Below are 20,378 nucleotides of genomic sequence, written 5' to 3'. Positions count from 1 at the left end.
AATGTCCTGTACAGTCGCAACATAATCTCCCAACTCCATTACTCAATGCTCTGACCAATAAAGGAAAGCATACCAAATGCCTCCTTCACTATCCTATCTACCTGCGACTCTACTTTAAAGGAACTCTAAACCTGCACTCCAAGGTCTCTTTGTTCAGCAACATTCCCCAGGACCTTACCATTAAGTGTATCAGTCCTGCTCTGGTTTGCTTTTCCAAAACTCAGCATCTCTCATTTATCTAATTTTAACTCCATCTGTCATTCCTCAGCTCATTGGCCCATCTGATCAAGATTCCATTGTACTCTGAGGTAACGTTCTTCACTGTCCACTATACCTCTAATTTTGGTGTCATCTGCAAACTTACTAACTATATCTCCTATGTTCACATCCCAATCATTTATTATAAAAGATGAAAAGCAGTGGACCTAGCCCCAATCCTTGTGGCACACCACTGATCACAGGCCTCCAGTCTGAAAAGCAACCCTCCACCACCACCCTCTGTCTTCTACCTTTGAGCCAGTTCTGTATCCAACTGAATAATTCTCCCTGTATTCCATGAGATCTAACCTTGCTAACCGGTCTCCCATGAGGAACCCTGTCGAACACCCTACTGAAGTCCATATAGATCACATCCACCACTCTGCCCTCATCACTCATATAAACTTAAAATACACATATCTTCAAGTGTTTTGTGTAAAATCTGACTCAGTACAAACTGTAACAGTGTTGTTGTCTTTTATTGGTATTGGAACACCTATAAATAATGGACCTCTTAGAAATGTTCATCATGCTATCATGGTTCTTCCTTTATTTATTTCCTTAGATCCGAGTGAACAGCTCTGAGAAATTTAAAGTGAAGCAAGTAGATGATGAAAAGGAGCTAGAAATTGCAGGGGTGTGGAGTTGGATTATCGAGTCGACAGCATCCATGTTAAAGGAGAAAGTGAATGAAACTTACATTAACGTTGATCTTTTCAGCAACAAATCCTGCTTTAAAGTGGAACCGAGCAACACTGAGGCTTGGTATGACGTTCTGTTGACAAGACGTGAGTTTTTTTTAATCAATTTGATCTGTCATAATTCCTTGCATTTTGCAATTGTGATTACAGCAGAAATTCACTTCCTTACTTTATATCTATGCTGCCATCTTCTCTCTAATAGAACGTCTTTCATAATGTTGATTGTTGCTGTTGAGGACTTTTTTTGTATAAATGTCTTGCCAATTGTTTCTATCCACAGGCAGTTTCCTACAAATTGAATCTAAAGCTTTGTAAACCAAGCCAACGGTTTAAAAACAGGCCAAATCAAAATACCCTCTTGATTTTGGTGAAATGCTTCCTGGAGAGTGTGAGATATGTCCACCATATCACTGATTTTCTGAAAAACAGGGAAATATCACCCTACTGGAGTCCTTCTAACACAGCCTAAATGGTTCCAGAATTATATTTTTACAAGTAAAATAATACAAAGAAGCAGATTGACAAGCAAATTACAAACAAAGTATATGTATATTCTTGAATATAAAATATTCCTTTTTTATTCTTCTCTGGACAACTGTCTCTCTGAGATTCAGTCAGTCTGTGGTGTATGTTAGATGCAGAATATTTCATTCTTATATGTTGAATTGTACTGAGGTCGATGCCTACACACTTCAGCCCTCTCCACAACCTGATCCAAATGATTGTGCTTCACATATGTTTATCTACAGGCTATTTGACTGTGGATTATGGAAACTGCTTCATCTGAACTTGGTGGTCCTGCGTAAATGTTTTTGGGGGGATAAAACAACAGTCAGTTCTAAATTATTTGAACAATTCAGAAAGAAGTGGGGCTCTTTTTAAAAAAAAATTCTTTCTGGGTGAATTTTAAGTCTGCATATTTGTTGAACAACTTCACTGTGCATCCTTCTCAACTCCGTCCTATCCTTTCCAGGTTTTGATCCACAGCTGATCCTTATCTTCACTTTTGGGCTGCTGCTGTTCTTCTATTCTGAAACCTTAAGCAGGTAAGATAGAGGGAAGGAGTAAAATAATTTTGCACGAGCAAATAAATGTTAGAGACACGGCAAGCAAACTAGCTATGGTGATGGTTAATGTATTGTTTTTTGTTAAAAATAAGTAGTTGTCTGCTATTCTCATGGGTGTTGATTTTTTAAAAGTTTTGAATATCTTACTTCAGATATGATAGAAACCTGCTGACACTTTTTTTTATGATAAGAGAAGGGAATGTGTTGGCCTTCTGAAAATATTGTGTAGTATTCTACATGAACAGTTCATCCTTGTCCCCTTGCGCAAACTCTCACTTAGCCATCTGCTCAAACGTAGTCATCTAGAGGTTTCTATCTACCAAAGCCATTTCGACCACTTCTCATTTCCTTTTTAACAGCTACGTTGTCCTGCTTGCTGCAAGTCCTTCTGCAGTTCACTCCACCTCTGCAAAATGTGTCTGTTTCCTCCCCCCCAACCATTCTTTTGTAATATTCTACAAATTCCAAATTTCTCTAGCCTTCCACCCAGCTCAACCAAGGTACTGCACTTAACCCATTCAATAAATTTCTTGCCTGTCTTGGCCCTTGAGGTTCTTTTATCCCTACTGTTTCTATGGTATACTTCCTAATTCTATTCTTGAATCGAAAGGCCACAGTGTGGAGAACAATTTGTGCGTCAATGGCCTTATGTGCAACATTTAAAAGCAGCACAAGAATCTGATGCCTGAAACACTTTAGAAGTACATATCAAAAGTAGGTAGTGCATCTAAAAGCAATGCAAGACCCAGGCAGAAGCAGCAACGCAATAAAAAGGCAGTGCCATTAAATGCCGCAAAAGAACCAGGTGACAGCAGCAGTGCAGCAAAGCAAACCGAAACACGGGCAAAAGGCAATTGAACAGGCCGTGCAGCAAAGTGCATCAGGATGCACAGCGCATTTTAAACGTAATGCAACACACATTCCAGGCAACCACAGATGTGGTTGGGATGAATGGTGCATTTAAAAACTTTGCAAGAATCAAGCAGCAATGGGATTGCAGTAAGGTGCATCAGAATGGGCAGCACGTTTTCAACATAAAGCTATGCACATGCTAAGCAACCACAGTTGTGTTGCAAAGTACATCGGGATAAACAGTGCATTTAAGAACCTTGCAAGAGCTAAGCAGCAATGGCATTGCAGTAAAGCACATCAGAAAAGACAACACTGTTATACGCAATGCATGAGCCAAACAACAGCACCAAGACAGAGGTGAGGAAAATGTCAAAAAGTGACATCGACAACAAGCCCAGGAAGGAACAGCAGAACATCTAACTCAGTTAAGTAATTCATTTGTTATACACCTTTTAAGCTTAAAAGGTAAATGAGTACATATAAATGGATCAGAATAATTAGCCAAATGTGTTAAATTAATATCTCTACACAGATTAAAAAATAAAGTCATTAATTAGATATTAAGATAAACGTTTGACAAATTAATACTAGGCCTAAAGTGAGTCTATTGGCTGTAGTTGAGTTCAAGGAACTTTAACATTTTAAGGATATAAAGGATAGTTTTCTGTAGAGTTAGTTGCAGAATACAGTCAGATCTTAGAATAAAATTCAGGTGTGGTAAGGGGAGAGTGTGTCTCTGAGCCTGCGGGGTAAAGGGAACCAAGGGAAGATAGTGGAAGAAGCCTCACAGATGCATTCCTGTCCAACTTTGCATGACATAGAATCAAGGCAGGGAAATGAGGTTAAGCTGGAGATTGGCGATGGTCCGACTTGAACAGATGAGTGAACTTGCAGGCTCAATAGCCTCTTGCTTTCATACGTTGATTGTTCACCAGTAGATTAATGATGCGGCTTAATTATCTAAAATCTTACTGTCTTTTTCTTCTCATAACTGGAGGGTATAGTGAATGACAGCTATCTTCACCCCTATACTCAGTTTTTGCCCTTTTTTGTGTCCAGCACCAAATGTGAGGTATGTGTAGATTTCTTCATCTCAAAGATAAAGACTATCTGTTTCCTTACTTGGCTTGATCCCACACCTCTTTCAGATTTTCCCTCATCCCTGACATTTCCCGATTTACTGATTGGTGGTAGTTCCAAATGTTGCGCTCTCATTGAGAGACCTATTTGGCTGTAACCATTTCTGCATGCCTCACTCGCTAAGGAGCCATTGCATAATCAGATTTGAATTCTTAATAGAATCTGACCAATTCTCTTTGTCCTATTGCTACGACATGACCGAGGTTCATGTCCAATCCAGTGAGTTTTGATCTGAGTGGGGCTTGCTTTCTTGCATGAATTTTAGAGCGGACAGAATCTAATGAATTTACCCCTGATGCCTTTCCATGCCATCAAATGAATGGCTCTGGATTTGAGGCCTGGTGTCAGTCAGCTGATCAAACTCTGAATTGGAATGTTGTGCTGAAGGTTGGGAAGAAAACATAGGAAAAGTTGACACAATAGTAAGGAGCAATTTTTTTTTCTTTCAAAAAAAAAGAGGCCAGATAGTTTTGAATTTTGGTTGCAGCAATAAGAGTTTTGTTGGAAGTCTGTTTATAATTTTTGGCTTTTTGTGTTTATAGAAGATACCAGCTGGTGCTAGGGGAGATATGCTGTCATGTTGGTGTTGCTATTTTACATATAGATCAAACATATTTGACATTCTTCCTTTCAGGAGTCAGCTTTTCTTCTATACAACAGGAATGGGCTTTGGAGTTTTGGCTTCACTCCTCATTCTCGTCTTTGTCCTCGCTCGTTTACTCCCCAAGGTAGGTTGATGAGCACCTTTCCCTAGTGTGAAAAGTTTACTCATTTCTGTTTCTGTAACCTGTTTTGTGAGCATGACTTGGTACAGTAATTGAGTTTTTTTGTAATAATGATGAATATCTGAACATCTTCACATTTTTTGTAGCCGTTGTCACATTGGTGTTTCCAAACATAATGCATGCTTGGTACAAGGTGAAACCCGTGTGAAATGTTCCAATCTCCAAAGAGGAGTCATTTCTGTACCACTGTGAATTTTGTCTTCAAAATACTTTTAATGAACTTATAATATGCTGAATTAAGAGGAGTTATCTGCTATGTGTATTGCTGGAAGCTGGGTAGAGACATTCCGAGTTACTGTTTTATCAGAGATACTGGTGTATTTGAATGGGATGGTTTGTTGGTTAAGTGATTATTGTGAAGATTACTTTGGGGAAGAACAAAATTGACTGTTCAGAAAGTTGGAGTTTTCCTTTAGTATCTGAATGTTGCTTTGACTGTTCCACGATCCAGGATGAATGTTCCCCATGTAGTTAAACACCAAAGAAAATTGTTAACTTTTCAAATTTTTTTCTCCCTTTGTAGAAAAGTTCTCTCTACTTGCTGATGGCAGGCGGTTGGTCCGTGTCTCTGTATCTGATCCAAGTGACACTGAGGAATTTACGTTTTCTGCTAAGAGAGTGTTGGCAGTATGTTTTAGGTAAGACGGTTTACTGTTTTTAATGTAGTAGATATAGAATTTATTATAAAATGAATTCCAGTAGTTTGATTCCTGCAACATCTCCATTTTCTTGGTGCAGAAGGAGGCCATTTAGCCCATCATGTCTGCACCAGTTCTCTGAGCGTTGTGACTTGGTAATATTCCCCTGTTTTTTTTCTCATAACTCTTCACATTGTTTGTGAGAAACCAATGCTCTTTTGAATGCCTCTATTGAATCTGCCTCCACCATGCTTCCAGACAGTGCATTCCAGATCCTAACTACTTGTGTGAAAAAGGTTTTTCCTGTGTTACATTGGCTTCTGCTCTGTTTAGTCCCCTCATGATTTTGAAAACTTCTTTCAAATCTCCAGTTAGCCTTCTTTTCTTCAAAGAAAATAGACCCAACTTCTCCAATCTATCTTCATAATTGAAGTTTCTCATCCCTGGAACCTTGCTTGTAAACCTTCTCCACTCTCCAATTCATTCATGTTTTTCCTGAAGTATGGTATCCAGAACTGTACATGATACTCCCACTGAAGTTGAACTAATGTCTTATACAAGTTTAACATGACCTCCATTCTCTATGCTCCTATTAGTAAAGTGATAGCTTTTACTCTCATTTCAATAGGATTTTGCAGCTAGTGACTTTACCTTCAGACCATTACTTCAATTGTATAATTATATTGGTGTTGAGGTTAATAGCCAAGGATGAATACACTGTCTTGAGATACTGAAACTACATTCTCTTACCATTGGATATAAAACCGTACCTCCCGTGATACTGGATAAACAAAACTGAGGCTAAGTCCTATCTTCGGAACTTTTATCTCCCAAGTGTTTTCTCCTTTCCATTAAAAAAAACGTGAATGAGGCAAACATCTTCCATGAGGTTCTGAGCTATATTTCCAGAGGAGAACTCAGTTTAATTGATTTGTGTTCTGTGTGAGGGACCAGATCAGAAACTCTCAAGCTCTAGTATTTTTTAACAACTGCCTTTGTGGGAAAAGAGCCAAAACTCACTCAGCTCTTGGGAGTATGTGCAAGTTGTTTCTGCTTCCATTGTGTGGGATAGTTGATGGGAGACGACAAATGTCACATGGTGCCATTTGTCAATAGAATAACCATGGTATTGTACACAGCAGAAGAGGAATAACTGGCCAAATTGTGTGCTTGTTTAACTTTATCCAACACCCTTTCCTGAAGAAGGGCTTATGTCCGAAACGTCGATTCTCCTGCTCCTTGGATGCTGCCTGACCTGCTGCGCTTTTCCAGCAACACATTTTCAGCTAGCAAGGATGTTGCCAGGGTTGGAGGATTGGAGCTACAGGGAAAGGCTGAATAGGCTGGGGCTGTTTTCCCTGGAGTTTTGGAGGCTGAGGGGTGACCTTATAAAATCATGAGGGGCATGGCTAGGATAAATAGACAAGGTCTTTTCCTGGGATGGGGGACTCCAGAACTAGAGGGCACAGGTTTAGGGCGAGGAGGGAAAGATATAAAACCGACCTAAGGGGCAACTTTTTCACGCAGAAGGTGGTGTGTGTATGGAATGAGCTGCCAGAGGAAGTGGTGGAGGCTGGTACAATTACAGCATTTAAAAGGCGTTTGGATGGGTATATGAATAGGAAGGGTTTAGAGGGATATGGGCCTAGTGCTGGCAAATGAGACTAGATTGGGTTGGGATATCTGGTTGGCATGGATGGGTTGGACCAAAGGGTCTGTTTCAGTGCTGTACATCTCTGTTACTCTGTTCCTCTAAGTGCTCTCTTTCTCAAAGCACAGTCTTCCTGTTTGATAATATTTACAAATTGGAAGTGTTGTTGTCTTTTATGGATTTATATTACTGAGTCATTAGTGTGTTTTTTTTTGCCTAGGGAACTGGTGTGTATCACATGGGAGGACAGTAGTGTAAAAAGCAAGAAAGTGCAGATTTTGATACTTGGAAAAATATTTCTGTTGTCTCCTCAGTGACACATGACATTCAAGCTAGCTAGGTGACCAACTTCAATATCTACCAATGCTTTTGTCAGCAGCAAACAGGATGTGAATTGAGAAGGAACCTGGTATTCACTCTTATTGTTTTCCCTCCTTTGTAATTGTTACAGTCCTTGAAGAGACCAATTAACTTTTTAAGGAATGAATTCTCCAATGTCCAACAGAAATAACTGAAGGACAATTTTGTGCTTTAAGACTTTAATTGTAACAAACAAGCTAAAGTCAAGATAGACAAAATATTGCATAACCGGCAACTAATACACTAAGCTCAAGAAAAGATACCACTCGTTAACTAATGAACAGTTAAATATATGCTTGCCTAATGGTGACTTTGTAACTATCATCAATTGTTGTAAGAACCTATCTGCTTCACTAATGTACTTCAGGGAAGGAAATCACTCATCCTTACCTGGTCTAGCCTACATGTGACTCCAGACCCACAGCATAGTGTTTGACACTTAATGGGCCTCTGAAATGGCCCTAGCAAGCCAGTCAGTTCATGTGCCGATTAGAGATAGGCAACAAATGCTGTCCAGCCAGTGGCGTCAACATTCCATGAACAAAGGAAATACTTTTGATACATTTTTACTTTAACGTCACCCTTCCAGTAAATATGTAGCCTTAAGGATTAAGTTCCAAGCTTTTCAGCAGGCCCCCTTCTCTCTGGCAATGCTAAATTGAGTCTTCCAGTGTTCCTGGAAAATTATTCCATGTTGTCTTTGGAGTATCCTTGAGCCAACTTTTTAAAAAAAATCTTTTGTGGGTGTCACTAGCTAGGCCAGTATTTATTGCCTGTCCCTAATTGCGGCTTGTACTGACTGGGCTGTTGGGCCATTTCAGAGGGCAGCAGCACATTGCTATGGGTCTGGAGTCACATTTAGGCCAGACCAGTTAAGGATGGCAGACGTTCTTCCCTAAAGGGCATTAGTGAACCCGGTGGGTCTTTATGACAATCAACAGTAGGGTTACGTGTTTGCCATTAGGCTCGCATTTTATTCCAGATTTTTATTGAATTCGTATTGCGTCATCATGGTGGGATTTGAGCCAGTGCCCCGAACGTTAGCCTGGGATTATGGATTATTAGTCCAATGCTATTACCATTATGCAACCACTTTCCTCCAGTAGCAAGGCCCACTTCAGTGACTCCTTATTTCTTAATTCTCTTCCAGCAGAAAACCAATTCTGACGAGCATCCTGCTTGGTTGCTAATTAAAAAAAAACACAGGTTTTACCACTGTCCTCCTCCCCCACACCCACACAAAAAAAAACTTGCTCTATCTAGGGCGAGGGGGAGGAGGAGAGAAAACAACAGTTGGCCCTGGTAAAGTACCATGTTTGTACCAGTAAAAAGATACTTTAACACTCTCTTCTGCCTTCATTATTCTGCCAGCCCCGCTCACTTTACCAAATAGTAGTGTTGAGTGTACCTGCCTCCTGTTAGCCCTTGGTTAATAGCACACTGCAAATGAGAAATTACCTAGACTGTGACATACAGATTATGAAGCTAAAACATATATTATGTAATTTTATGAAGGTTTTTCTTCCTGTACTATTGCTGTTTCAGGTTATGTGACAATATCTGCCTTTGTCAGTTTTGCTGTCTGTTACAAGTATGGTCCACTGGAGGAGGACAGAAGTATCAATCTTCTAAACTGGGCCCTACAACTCATTGGACTGTTACTAATATACTTTGGTATCCAAGTACAACAAGTTGCTCTGGCACTCATCATTGTAGCTTTCTGCATCAAGAACCTAGAGCGTCCACTTAGGTGGATGTACACGGCATACAAGTAAGTGTTTTGTGTAGAAACTCTTCCCTGAAATTTAAATAACTTAATGTTCAATTGTGGGCAAATGGACAAAACCAGATTTGTTGTCCTTTTGTTTGGAACAAGTGAATCACATTGTCTGCTTTGTAGCAGAGTAATGCCAGAGAAAACTAAAACTAATTATTAAAGAGAATATCTTGACACTGGTTTTGGAAAAGGATTCATGACGCCAATGCTAGATGTACAGCAATAACATGGAGAACAGAATTTGAATCCAAGTCTTGATTTGTTTGAGATAATAATATGTTTATGCAGTGCCTTTTAATATATAAATACATCCTAAGGCACTTCAGAGATGTAATCACAAAATGATTTGTCAAGCCCATGAAGAAAACCAGGTGACTAAAAGCTTGGTTGATGTGGTAGGTTTTAAGATAATTCTTAGAGGAGATTGGGAAGGGGTATTTTGAGGACACCAGTTTGTGTCTTTATACCAGTATCAAGTAACTTCCAGAAATTGTTCTGTGCTGCTTTCACTACATATCTGAGTGACTGTAATTGGAACTGTTGTTTTTTTTCAGAAAAGTAAAAATGATAAAACGAAGGCATTAAGTTCCACCCCCAAGGAATTCAGAGGTTCAAGAAGGCAGCTCACCACCATCTTTTCCAGAGCAGAAAGGAATGGATGTTGAATTTTGAGCTAACCAGCAATCCCAAGAATGAACTCATAAATTGAGTTGTTTAACGAGAGTGCACGTTTCCAATAGGCATTAATGCATTGCTATGCAATGATGCCTTGCTTACATTGCTGACCCTGTTAGTATTGTACCAATAGGCACATCACTGCAATGTCATGAAAGAAGGATAATTTAGAGACAGCACCTGGGGCAGGTCGTAAATAGGTAAAGGCCTGGAAATCATTTAATCATTTGTCCTTAAGATTGTTTAATGGCTCCTAAAATGCATAGAGAACTTGGCAAAATAATTTAGTTTCCCGTAAGGATTCTGGTCATTTGATGGACTGGTCCTTCTGATTTGTCTAAATTCAAATAATTTTTAAGTGTATAATAAACATATACTCTTAAAATCAGGTGATTTCGGGTACATACTGAAGAGGAGAAAGTGTTGACTGTTGCAAGGTAAACCCTGGAATTGGAGAAAAAGGGAAATAAAAAAGCACTCCTTAATAATTGGTGACGTTTCAAAATTTTTAAACTCTAATTTTAGACAAGTGTTCAAGATAAGAGGCAAGCCAAAACCCCGAAAGCTTCTAACTGAGGAGGAATATCAGAGGCAAGGAGAAGTAGAAACGCACAAAGCCCTGATGGAGCTGCAACACTACTGCAGTAGCCCTGAGTTCAATGCATGGAAAATGGTGTCCAGACTTACAACACCAAAGAGGTAATGCTTATCTTTTAAAATGTATTTAAATACTCTTTCTCTATTCCCTAAAAAACATGGGCAAAAAGCCTGTTTCAGGCCCTCGAGCTGGTAGTTGGTTGATGTGCAAGACCTTGGATAACTCTTTTTTTCTCATTTCACCTTTTGGTTAAAGAAGCATCCAAGCCTTAGGTAATTATCTGCCCTTGATCATACAACTGAGATCAGGTGTCATGACTCACTTGGGGTAGGGTCCTTGAAACTGAGCCCTGCTATTCCTGGGGTCATCACAAATGTTCAAAATTTTAAAGTACTCAAAACTCCCCAATTTACCTGATTTTCAGACCCAGCTTGATAGAAAGCATGGAGCAGGTTTCTGTACTTAATGAACATTATTATTTATTACAACTAATTAGATTATAGCAACAGGTAAACCATTCTGAACCATTGACACATAACAAATAATTGACATACAATTAAAATTCTAATCTCCATATAAACTCCCTTTTACACAGACATACAGATGTACAAACATGGAAAGAACACCTGGAAGGAAGGATAAACAGTTCAGTAGACTTCTGACTTTCCTTTTCCAAATACTTCCACTGATTTACAAGAGGCATAGGGCATTTGGTTCACTTTTAAAATGTTTGATTTATCAATTAGAAGTTTCACCTTACAGCAATTGCTGAAGGAAAGATTAACTGGATTTTTTCAGGTTTGAAGTGAGTTTGACTGCAGTCAAGTGTGTCAGCTCCTGAGCTATAACTTGTTCAATTACCTGAGACGCAATCACACGGTAGAGAGTAGTCTTTGATGATGTTAAGTATCGTAAAGGTCCCCATCGGCAGCTCCCTTTGTCTAGATCAACGTGGTGCTGGAAAAGCACAGCAGGTCAGGCAGCATCTGAGGAGCAGGAAAATCGACGTTTCAGGCAAAAGTCCTTCATCAGGGACTGCCTGACCTGCTGTGCTTTTCCAGCACCACTTTGATCTAAACTCTGGTTTCCAGCATCTGCAGTCCTCACTTTTGCCTAGCTCCCTTTGTCTGCCTGTCCTTCTCTCCCTTTGGGCTCTCTCTCCATCTATCACTTACTCCTTTCACCCACCCTGGCTGTCTTCGGTATACACCAGCTTTTTGCTAGCTACTTTCTGAAGAAGGGGCACCAACCTGAAATGTTAACTGTGCTATCTGTCCAAAGATGCAGCCGGACCTGCCGAGTTTCTCCAGCAATTTCTGTTTTTGTTGTATTTCCAGCATCCACCTTCTTTATTTTATTTCAGCTATTTATGATGCTTGACAAGAGTGCTGGCTTACTTGCTTTCAAATCATGCAGGCATCCTTTCAAAACGCCAGCTTTAAAATGGTTCTTCCTCATTTCGCAATTTACAAAACACAATAAAAAGACATAATCCTTGCATTAGTATTTTGGTATGTGCAGAAATTGCAGATTGTAAATGTGCCGTTTTCTTTGTGGGTTGATGCACGCAAGTTGAGTGTCAGCACTGTATCCAACTCCAAATTAAAACCCAGAAAAGCTTAAAAGATTAAATAATGAAGGGTGATCTGACCCATCAAGCCTGCTGCTTTCACAGACTGAATTTGCAAAATAATTTTTCCTAGCTTTAACCACATCCATCAAGATGGTAAGATGTCAGAGAACTTGATTCTTTTTTGTAAGAAAAATTCTAATTATTGGTCAAGACTCTGGCTTGACTTCTGCAACGTTCACTTGGTGCCATGTTGGAGAGATGCATTGTCTTTACACCTACTTGTCATGGTTGGATAACAAAGTGTGAAAACTGCAATGTGCGAATATCGAGGAAGCTACGCTTTTTGGGGTGGGAGAAGATCACACTTCATTCCCTGAGTAGTAAGTTCTGTAATGAAAGGTCAAAGTGGCTGGCTGGAATATTTTATTATTTATCATTTCCTGGATATCAGCAGGCCAGCATTTGTTACGCATCCCTCATAGTGCTCAAACTGAATATGTCACTGGGCCATTTCAAAGGGACAATTAAGAGATCCTCACTGTGAGTCTGAAGTCACATGGAGGCTAGATTAGGAAAGGATGATAGATTTCCTTAACTAAAGGACATAAATGAACCAGATGGGTTTTTATGATAATAAACAGTGGTTTCATGAACACCATCACTGATCACCCTAACACCAAATTTATTAACAGAAGTTAAATTTCACCAGCTGCTGTCTGAGATGCCAAGTGCATTGCTGAGTGAGAGATCACACAGGCAGAAAGCTCCTATGTTTGATCTCTGGTCCGGTATCTAGTTGATCTCGTATGGCATGATGGTAAGAGTGCTAAAACTGACCTCCGTACTCTAGGCTTTGGAAAGTTAATGCCAGCCAGGGTTTCTGCTTCTGGCTGCGCTCTAATGGAATATTGAAAACTGTGGCTGTGGACACAAGGAGAGGAAGCTGGGTCAGAAGATCCAGTTTCAAGTCCCATCCGCCTCTGAGGCATGTCATAACATGTCTACGCATATTTGATTAAATATATTGGGGTCTTATGGTGCAGCTGTGGTGTCCCTACCTCTGGGTTCCAGATTCAAGCTTCACCTGCTCCGGAGGTGTGTTGTATCATGTCCAAGCAAATTGATTAAAAATAATTAAAATAAAAGGAAGATAGGATCCAGTTGTCATTGCCCCTCTGTTGAGCTGGCTGCTGACATACACAATCTACAGATACAAACGATAAGTGTCTTGTTAGATGTCAGACGCCTCTTGGGTCTTAAAGATCCATGCTTTGGAATAGAGAGGGGAAAGTGTGTTTGCATAATTTATGGATAAAGTGATTCTAGGACCAACTGATGCTCTTTCTAAAATTGTCAGTTTGTCTTTTTAATAACTGCATGAAGTGTTGTATTTTGAAATTTTCAAAATGTTTATTGTATGTTTTGAAAAAATCTTATTTGTAACCGTTTTTTTGATTTTTTTTAATAGCTGTTAAGTGTGGGACATTGGTATAACAGTGGAATCTATGTCTCATCCTGCAGATTTGCTGACTTTGTTGAAGGAAAGTCTCATCTCAATCCCAACGAAATTTCTGTTCATGAACAAGAATATGGATTAGGTGGATTATTTTTAGAGGATGAAATCTACGACAATGGTTTCGATGATGACGAATCTTGAGACTGGGCCTAGATAGTACATGTTCCCCAATCGGAGTGAGATCTGTGTATCAAAACCAAGCTCGCTTCCATACTGGAGGAGGCTGCTTGTGCTGCTTCATGCTTGACTTGTCATTTGAAATACTGAAATGATCAAAAAGACAAAAAATTGTAAATTTACATTCAGCAATTCATTTAATTCAATGGAATGTTTCCAAACTGGACTGGATTAGAAGGACTGGAACTGATGTGCTATGTGCAGCAAGTTTGGATTAAGCTTGCAAAAATACTCTCAAAGGTTTGGTGTAGTATCCCTGAATTTGGTCCCTTCTCAGGTGTTTCTATTTTTAATGACTTTACTGACAGTTCTTGACTTTTAAGAATGTCACTGATGCACTGCTTGGAGTTCAAGGAAACCAACAGACATAAATACACTGTGGAAACAATAGTTGCTTTGATCTATAGGGGTGGGAAATGAAAACCACAAGTAGCAGTTTTGAATTCTTTTAACTGAGAGAAATCTTTCAAAAGCCTAATTGAATTTTCAAAATTTTTTAATTTTTTTCTTATCTAAATTGAGCTTCCATAAAATACATTTTACTTTGAAACTCTGACAGCACCACTCTTTTTCTGTTTATTGCTTATCAGTGGAAAGGTTAGATACAGACTATACAAGTTTCATCAGTTGAATAACTGCGTGTACAGTGGAGGCAGATTTTGGCAGCTCAATTGTTACTATTTGATTTTTTTTAAGTGAACTATTTGCTATTGTTTTAATGTCAGTTTCTTACTGTGTGCTTTATACAAAATGTGAACCTTTAACTGAGAATATAAAGATTAACTGTAACGATATATTCAACCAGATTATATCAACTCTGATGTCACCAAGTTGCCAAGACTTTGATGTTTGTAATTTATACATTTGCAAACACCTTTCAGAGCTCCTTTTTCAAAACATGAAGCAGTACAGTATAAGGAATTGTGACAAGTTTTTCTTGTAGCAGTTGTCATTTTTAAACTATTTGATCACATGTTGGGAGTCTTGTGCTGGACATTTTCCTTTCCCTGATGCTGCATGGGGGTTAGATTTAATATTTTAAAAAAGTGAACTATCTTTAGCTGGATGACAATATCTTCTGTCCTTAAAGTAGCTTCAAAGCAAATCAGGTCCAGTAACATATTTTTTAAAAATTCTTTCACTGGATATGTTCTATCGTGGGATGTAGCACCACTGGCAAGGTTAGGATTTGTTGTCCTTGAAGATAATGGTGAGCTGCTGTCTTGAACCATCTGCTGCAGGAGTACATAACCTTGGGCATTCCTTCCCACAATAGTGAAGAAAGAGCGATACAGTTGCAAGTGAGGATGGTGTGTGATGTGGAGAAAACCTGCTGTTGGTTTTTCTGCGTGTCATCAGCCCTTTGTCCTTCAAGGTGGTGGAGGTCACCTGTTTGGAAGGTCCAGTCAAAGGAATCTTGGTGAGTTGGTGTAGTGTATTTTGAGGATAGTACGTTGTGTCACTTCTGTCTTTTAATGTTCCAGACAATGAATGTTGAAGGTGGTGGATAAGGTGTTGATCAACTGTCTGTTTTGTCCTGCATGGCCTCAAAGAGGAATATTTAAATTTGAGATGGAGGGCTGCTTTGTCTTCAGTTGTTGGATGTGGGTCTACCTCCACCAAATGGACAGTTCACGAAAGCAGCTCATCATTATCTTGAAGGTAGCTCGGGATGGGAAATAAATGCTGACCCACCCATCAAAGCCACCACATCTCATGAAAGTCAAACTTCTGGTTGAGGCCATGCTCATCCAGGCAAATATTATATTTCTTCACACTACTGACTTGTGCCTTGTAGACAATGGGCAGGTTTTGGGAGCCAGGAGATGAGTTACTTGAAGAATTCCCAGTCTCTTATCTGTTCTTGTTACCACAATAGCTAATGGTTGGTAAAGTTTCTCATAATTGGTAACATCCATAATTTGATAGTGGGGGGATTTGGTGACGGCAGTGGTTGGATTCTGTTTTGTTGGAGAGCATTGTTCATTGTTCAGCACTTGTGGTCTAAGTGTCACTTCCCATTTATCGATCTAAGCCTAAATGTTTTCCTGGTCTTGCTGCACATTCGCATAGACTGCTTTAGATATAGAGTCATAGAGATGTACAGCACGAAACAGACCCTTCGGTCCAACTCATTCATGCCAACCAGATATCCTAAATTAATCTCGTCCCATTTTCCAGCACTTCACCAGATCCCTTTAAATCCTTCCTATTCATGAACCATCCAGATGCTTTCTAAATTGTAATAGCCTCCACCACTTCCTCTGGCAGTTCATTCCATACATGCACCACCCTCTACGTGAAAAAGTTGACCGTTGGGTCCCTTTTTAAATCTTTCCCTTCTCACCTTAAACCTATGCCTTCTAGTTTTTGACTCCCCTGCCCTGGGAAAAAGACTTGACTATTCACCCTATCCATGCCCCTCATGATTTTATAAATCTCTAGGGCATTACCTTGAGGAACTCCTGCAGAAATATCCTGGGACTGAGATAATTGACCTCCAACAAGTACAATGGCCTTCCTTTGTGACTCCAACCAGAGGGGTGTTTTTCCATACATTCCCATTAACTTCAGTTTTGGCAGGGCTCCTTAAAACCACACTCTCATCAATGAATTACTAGATCTGTCCCATTCAGCACAGTGAAACAGCCACAATATGAAGAAGGGTGTTCTTACTGTGAGGATCGAACTAACTTTCACACGGATTAAACTACATTTACTGATATGCAGACAGGTGCATCTGTGACAGGTAAATTGGTGGGGTGAGGACTAATGGGTTGTTCCCTTCATCTGCTACAGGCCGAATGTAGCAGATGTATTTTTCAGAACCCTGCCATGTCAGTTGTGATGCTGTTGAGCCACTCTTGGTGATGGACGTTGAAGTTGCAACTCTTGTGCCCTTGCCAGCCTTGGTGTTTTCTCCAAATGTTCCACATTGAGAAGTATTGATTCATCAGCTGAGGGAGGGTAGTAGGTGGTATTTAAGAAACTTGCCAATGTTTGAACGTAGGCCATGAGATTTTATTGGATCTGGAGTCAATGTTGAGGGCTTCACAGCCATTTCCCTCCGACTGCTTGTCACTGTCTTGTTGCCTCAATTGGGTCTGTCCTGCCAGTTGGACAGATGTACTCATGGGTTGTTGTCTGGAAGGTATGATTTGGTGTGTATGACTATGTCAGCCCTTTGGTTGACTGGTTTGTGGGACAGCTCTCTCAATTTTAGCAGAAGTCCCAATGTGCTAGTAAGTAGGACTTTATAGGGTCAATAAGTGTACCTAAGTCATTGCTAAGTGGTCTGCCAGTTTCATTCCTTTTCGACTCTTCTGTGGCAGTTTGATTCAACTGAGTGCTTTGCTCAAACATTTCAGATGGCAATTAAGAGTTGACCACATTCCTTTGGGTCTGGAGTCATGCACAGACCAAACTGAGTGATTACAAATCTTTAAATTTCTTAGTCTGTTGTACAACAGCATTATCAGCTCCCTGTGAACAATGGGAAAGATGTAGGAATAACTGAAAGCAAAAGTAAAATGAACTATCATTCCGGTGATGACATATGCTTTAAATTTGTAATTCAAAACAAGGTTACTCTTTTCAAATAGTTGACACATTTCCCCTTGTTTTATGGAATTGATTGCAATTATTGATGAACTATTTTCTGCATACAATATTCAAGGCACTCTATACTTCTGTTTCAGTTGAAAAAAGACTGAGGGAAAACTATTATGCTAAGCTCCCCTGTTCTCCAAATGTTACTAGAAGAGATTCTGTTGCCTCTTTTTTTCCCATTGTGAGGCACCTTTAAAGAAGAAAGTGGAAATAAAGACAGCTGCCTGCCAGAATTCTGCAAGCCACAAAGTTTACAATTTTAAGAATGGCCAGAATTAACTAAGAAATATTAAAAATACCTATTAATTGAATTTTGATGCTATGAACTATATCCAGATTGCGGCCAACTGAATAAATTGAACTGCACGGTCAACCTGGAAGCACATAAACAAAATGGAAATGTTGCAATATCATGGTTTACATTAAGTATCCTGCTCCTGATCTGGAAGTGAAATTGTGACACTGATGAGGTACTGCTGGTTACCTAGATATAGTGTGATGGAGTGTGAGCTACCACCAGATTCACCAATGCAGCATATTTCGATACACTTTTTTTCCTCTGCTAGCTTCCATCACCTGGAAAAAAAGGGACGTTTTCCAGTTTTGCCCAGTGATATAATGCTGCTGCCGAGCGTGTGTTGTAGATTAACATTCTTATGGATAACTAAGAAAAACCATGTCAGCCAGCATGGTAAAGTGTTGACAGTGTTTAATATTTGGAGGAGGAGCAGAAGAAACATTTACTGTTGCAACTGTTTTCTATTAGGTCTGTGGAGCTGCAAGGTTGAAAGCTGAGATCTGGGATTGTTGATGTGTATGTCATGATGGCTTAAATTACATTATTAAAATTCAAATGTAAAAGTAACAGGCAACTCTGCAGTTCTGAAAAAGCCGCACACTAGACTTGAAATGTTAACTGCTTCTTTCTGGATGCTGCCAGACCTGCTGACATTTCTCCAGCATTACATTTGTCTCAAGATTTCCAGGACCTGCAGGATTTTGCTTTTTATTAATGGGCAATATCTGCCTGGTTATTGCATGATGAATATTAGCCATTAATGCTGTCGAATACTTTCAGTTTTGGAGAAAATGCACTGGGATATTTTATTTTATTGATGTTTGAACTGTAATAAACAGCGCAGAAAATATCATTGTTTTATTTATATATTCATTTGTGAGAAGTGTTTAATGAATGGGAAGAGGAGATTTTTTTTCCCCTTCTATAAAAGACGCTTTTGTACATAATACTCAGGCTCAAATGATCTGCAAAGGGTAAACAGGTAAGTAGATTGCTGTCTGCGTTCTGGTGATCAGGTAGCACCTGTCTTTTTGTGTGCTATCTTCCTTGAATGCCATGATCGACATTGAGAATTCTGAACTATTGGTACTTTCGTGATGCACAAAACATTGCTTTGCTCCAGGTTTGGTGACAGTTATAATCTGAAGTACTAAGGTAGGACAGCAGAAAAGTGAAAGTTTATTGCCTTAGTTTGCTAAATTTTCAATCCCAACCATATTCACAAGGATTTAAAGTTGTTATGCGCTGGAGCCAAGGATCCAGTGTGGATTTTAGATTAATGATTGGGTGGGGATAGGGATGGGGGGTTTGGGGTGAAAGTAAGCCATCAAATAGGTCTGTGTACAATACAAAACTATGCATAGGATTTCAACAGCAATGGAGATATAATATTAGAATGAAGGAAAATATTAGAATACAGTTAGCACCCAAGATTGTTTTGCAATTCAGCGTTGAGACAAATGAGCCAGGATCCATCTGTCTTAGCTGCTTATTCCTTTATTGCTGGTGGAGAAAGGTGATTTCTGTTTCTGCCCCTAAATGGCCTCACTATAATGTTAACATTATTCCCTTTTAAATTCCCCCACCAGAGGAAATGACTTATCTGTACCGAATTGATTTAACCTTTTTATAATTTAATACGTTGGTTAATCATCCCCAAGTGTTCTAAATACAGTTGACTATGTGAGGCAAAGTTAAAGTTTTTTTTTCTGAGGAGTTAGTTTTTGTAATCAACTTCCTCAAGATAGAGTAGTGAAGGCAGGGTCATTGAATATACTCAAGGCTTAACTAGATTTCTTTAAGCTACAGGGGTTGTAGAGAACTAGTCTCAATCAAATTAATTTAACTTTTTATTGAATAGTAGACCAGATGCAAAGGTCTGACTAGTATTCCTACCTGCTCCTATTTCTTTCGTTATGTTCTAAAGCTGCAGGTAACCTTGCCTCATTCAATTCACGGTAACGCTGGTACTGCGCTTGCGTTGGGATGTATGACGGCACGTCCGGCTTGCACCGGAAGTGGAACTAGAGTCCCTCCTATGTCGCTGCCGCCGTTCTCAGAAACTGGTTGAAAAGGGTGGTTTTGTTTGGAGTGGAAACGTTGAAAGTGCCACTTTACCGCAGTCGGCGACAGTTTAGCTCGACTGCATCGGGCTACCGCTACTTTTTTTTCCTTAATGCTGTGAGTGGAACGGCCGCTTGAAACTGAGGTGAGAACGGTTCCCGTGACATTCGGAAAATCAAACCCCCTAACTGAATCCAAACAGAAAGGGGGAGGGAGGCTCGCGCATCATTCTAAACTGACAGGAGGAGCAGCCAGTCACAGCGGGACATTTAGCTCACGTCTAGACCTGCGGCCAATCAGAAACTGGGAGGTGGGTGCTGTTTTTCAAGGGGCGTTTCCCTTTCACCCGTCGTTAGGCTGTAAATATCCTAATTGCCAAAGGACTAGCATTTGTTTATAGCGTGTTTTTAGAAGCTTAGAGTATACATCTCCTGACGTTAGATCAGAGAAAATATAAATCGTTTTGATTTTGCCGAAAGGTTAGTGTAAGTTCTTCTCAACCGCAAATAAATATTAAATAAGGTCAGTTTCTGTTATCCTAAAATGGATTGGGGTCTTATTAGTATGTCGTTTAAATAAATTTTCACTGGAATTTTCACACTTGATGATCAGTTTGTTTCAAGTCGGTTAAATTGATCT

The 20,378-nt window shown here is 39.6% G+C and overlaps 2 protein-coding genes across 4 annotated transcripts in view; both read left to right on the top strand.

Annotated features, from left to right (window-relative positions):
- The window catches only part of nemp1 (nuclear envelope integral membrane protein 1), a 50,007-nt gene extending 31,484 nt beyond the window's left edge, over positions 1 to 18,523 (top strand). The window contains exons 3-9 of the mRNA XM_043681139.2: positions 824 to 1,046; positions 1,933 to 2,005; positions 4,653 to 4,746; positions 5,327 to 5,441; positions 8,998 to 9,223; positions 10,430 to 10,603; positions 13,597 to 18,523. Coding sequence (XP_043537074.1) covers positions 824 to 1,046; positions 1,933 to 2,005; positions 4,653 to 4,746; positions 5,327 to 5,441; positions 8,998 to 9,223; positions 10,430 to 10,603; positions 13,597 to 13,732 — 1,041 coding nt within the window. The 3' untranslated portion in view covers positions 13,733 to 18,523. The remainder of the gene's footprint in view (positions 1 to 823; positions 1,047 to 1,932; positions 2,006 to 4,652; positions 4,747 to 5,326; positions 5,442 to 8,997; positions 9,224 to 10,429; positions 10,604 to 13,596) is intronic.
- Positions 18,524 to 19,712: 1,189 nt separating this feature from the next.
- Positions 19,713 to 20,378, top strand: part of dnajc14 (DnaJ (Hsp40) homolog, subfamily C, member 14) — a 42,313-nt gene continuing 41,647 nt past the window's right edge. Inside the window, exon 1 of one of the 3 annotated variants that reach the window (XM_043681671.2) lies at positions 19,713 to 20,049. The gene's annotated coding sequence lies outside the window, so the exon portion shown is untranslated. Of the gene's footprint in view, positions 20,050 to 20,123; positions 20,219 to 20,378 lie in introns of those variants that run through there. The other 2 variants (XM_043681672.2, XM_043681673.2) reach the window with 2 other exon arrangements.

Source organism: Chiloscyllium plagiosum, unplaced genomic scaffold (assembly GCF_037043375.1).
Source record: "Chiloscyllium plagiosum isolate Xiang-an unplaced genomic scaffold, Cpla_swu_hap1 HiC_scaffold_53X, whole genome shotgun sequence".
In the NCBI taxonomy this organism is placed as follows: Eukaryota; Metazoa; Chordata; class Chondrichthyes; order Orectolobiformes; family Hemiscylliidae; genus Chiloscyllium; species Chiloscyllium plagiosum.
Note: the sequence above shows the minus strand (reverse complement) of the source record. Positions and strands in the feature narration are given on the sequence as shown.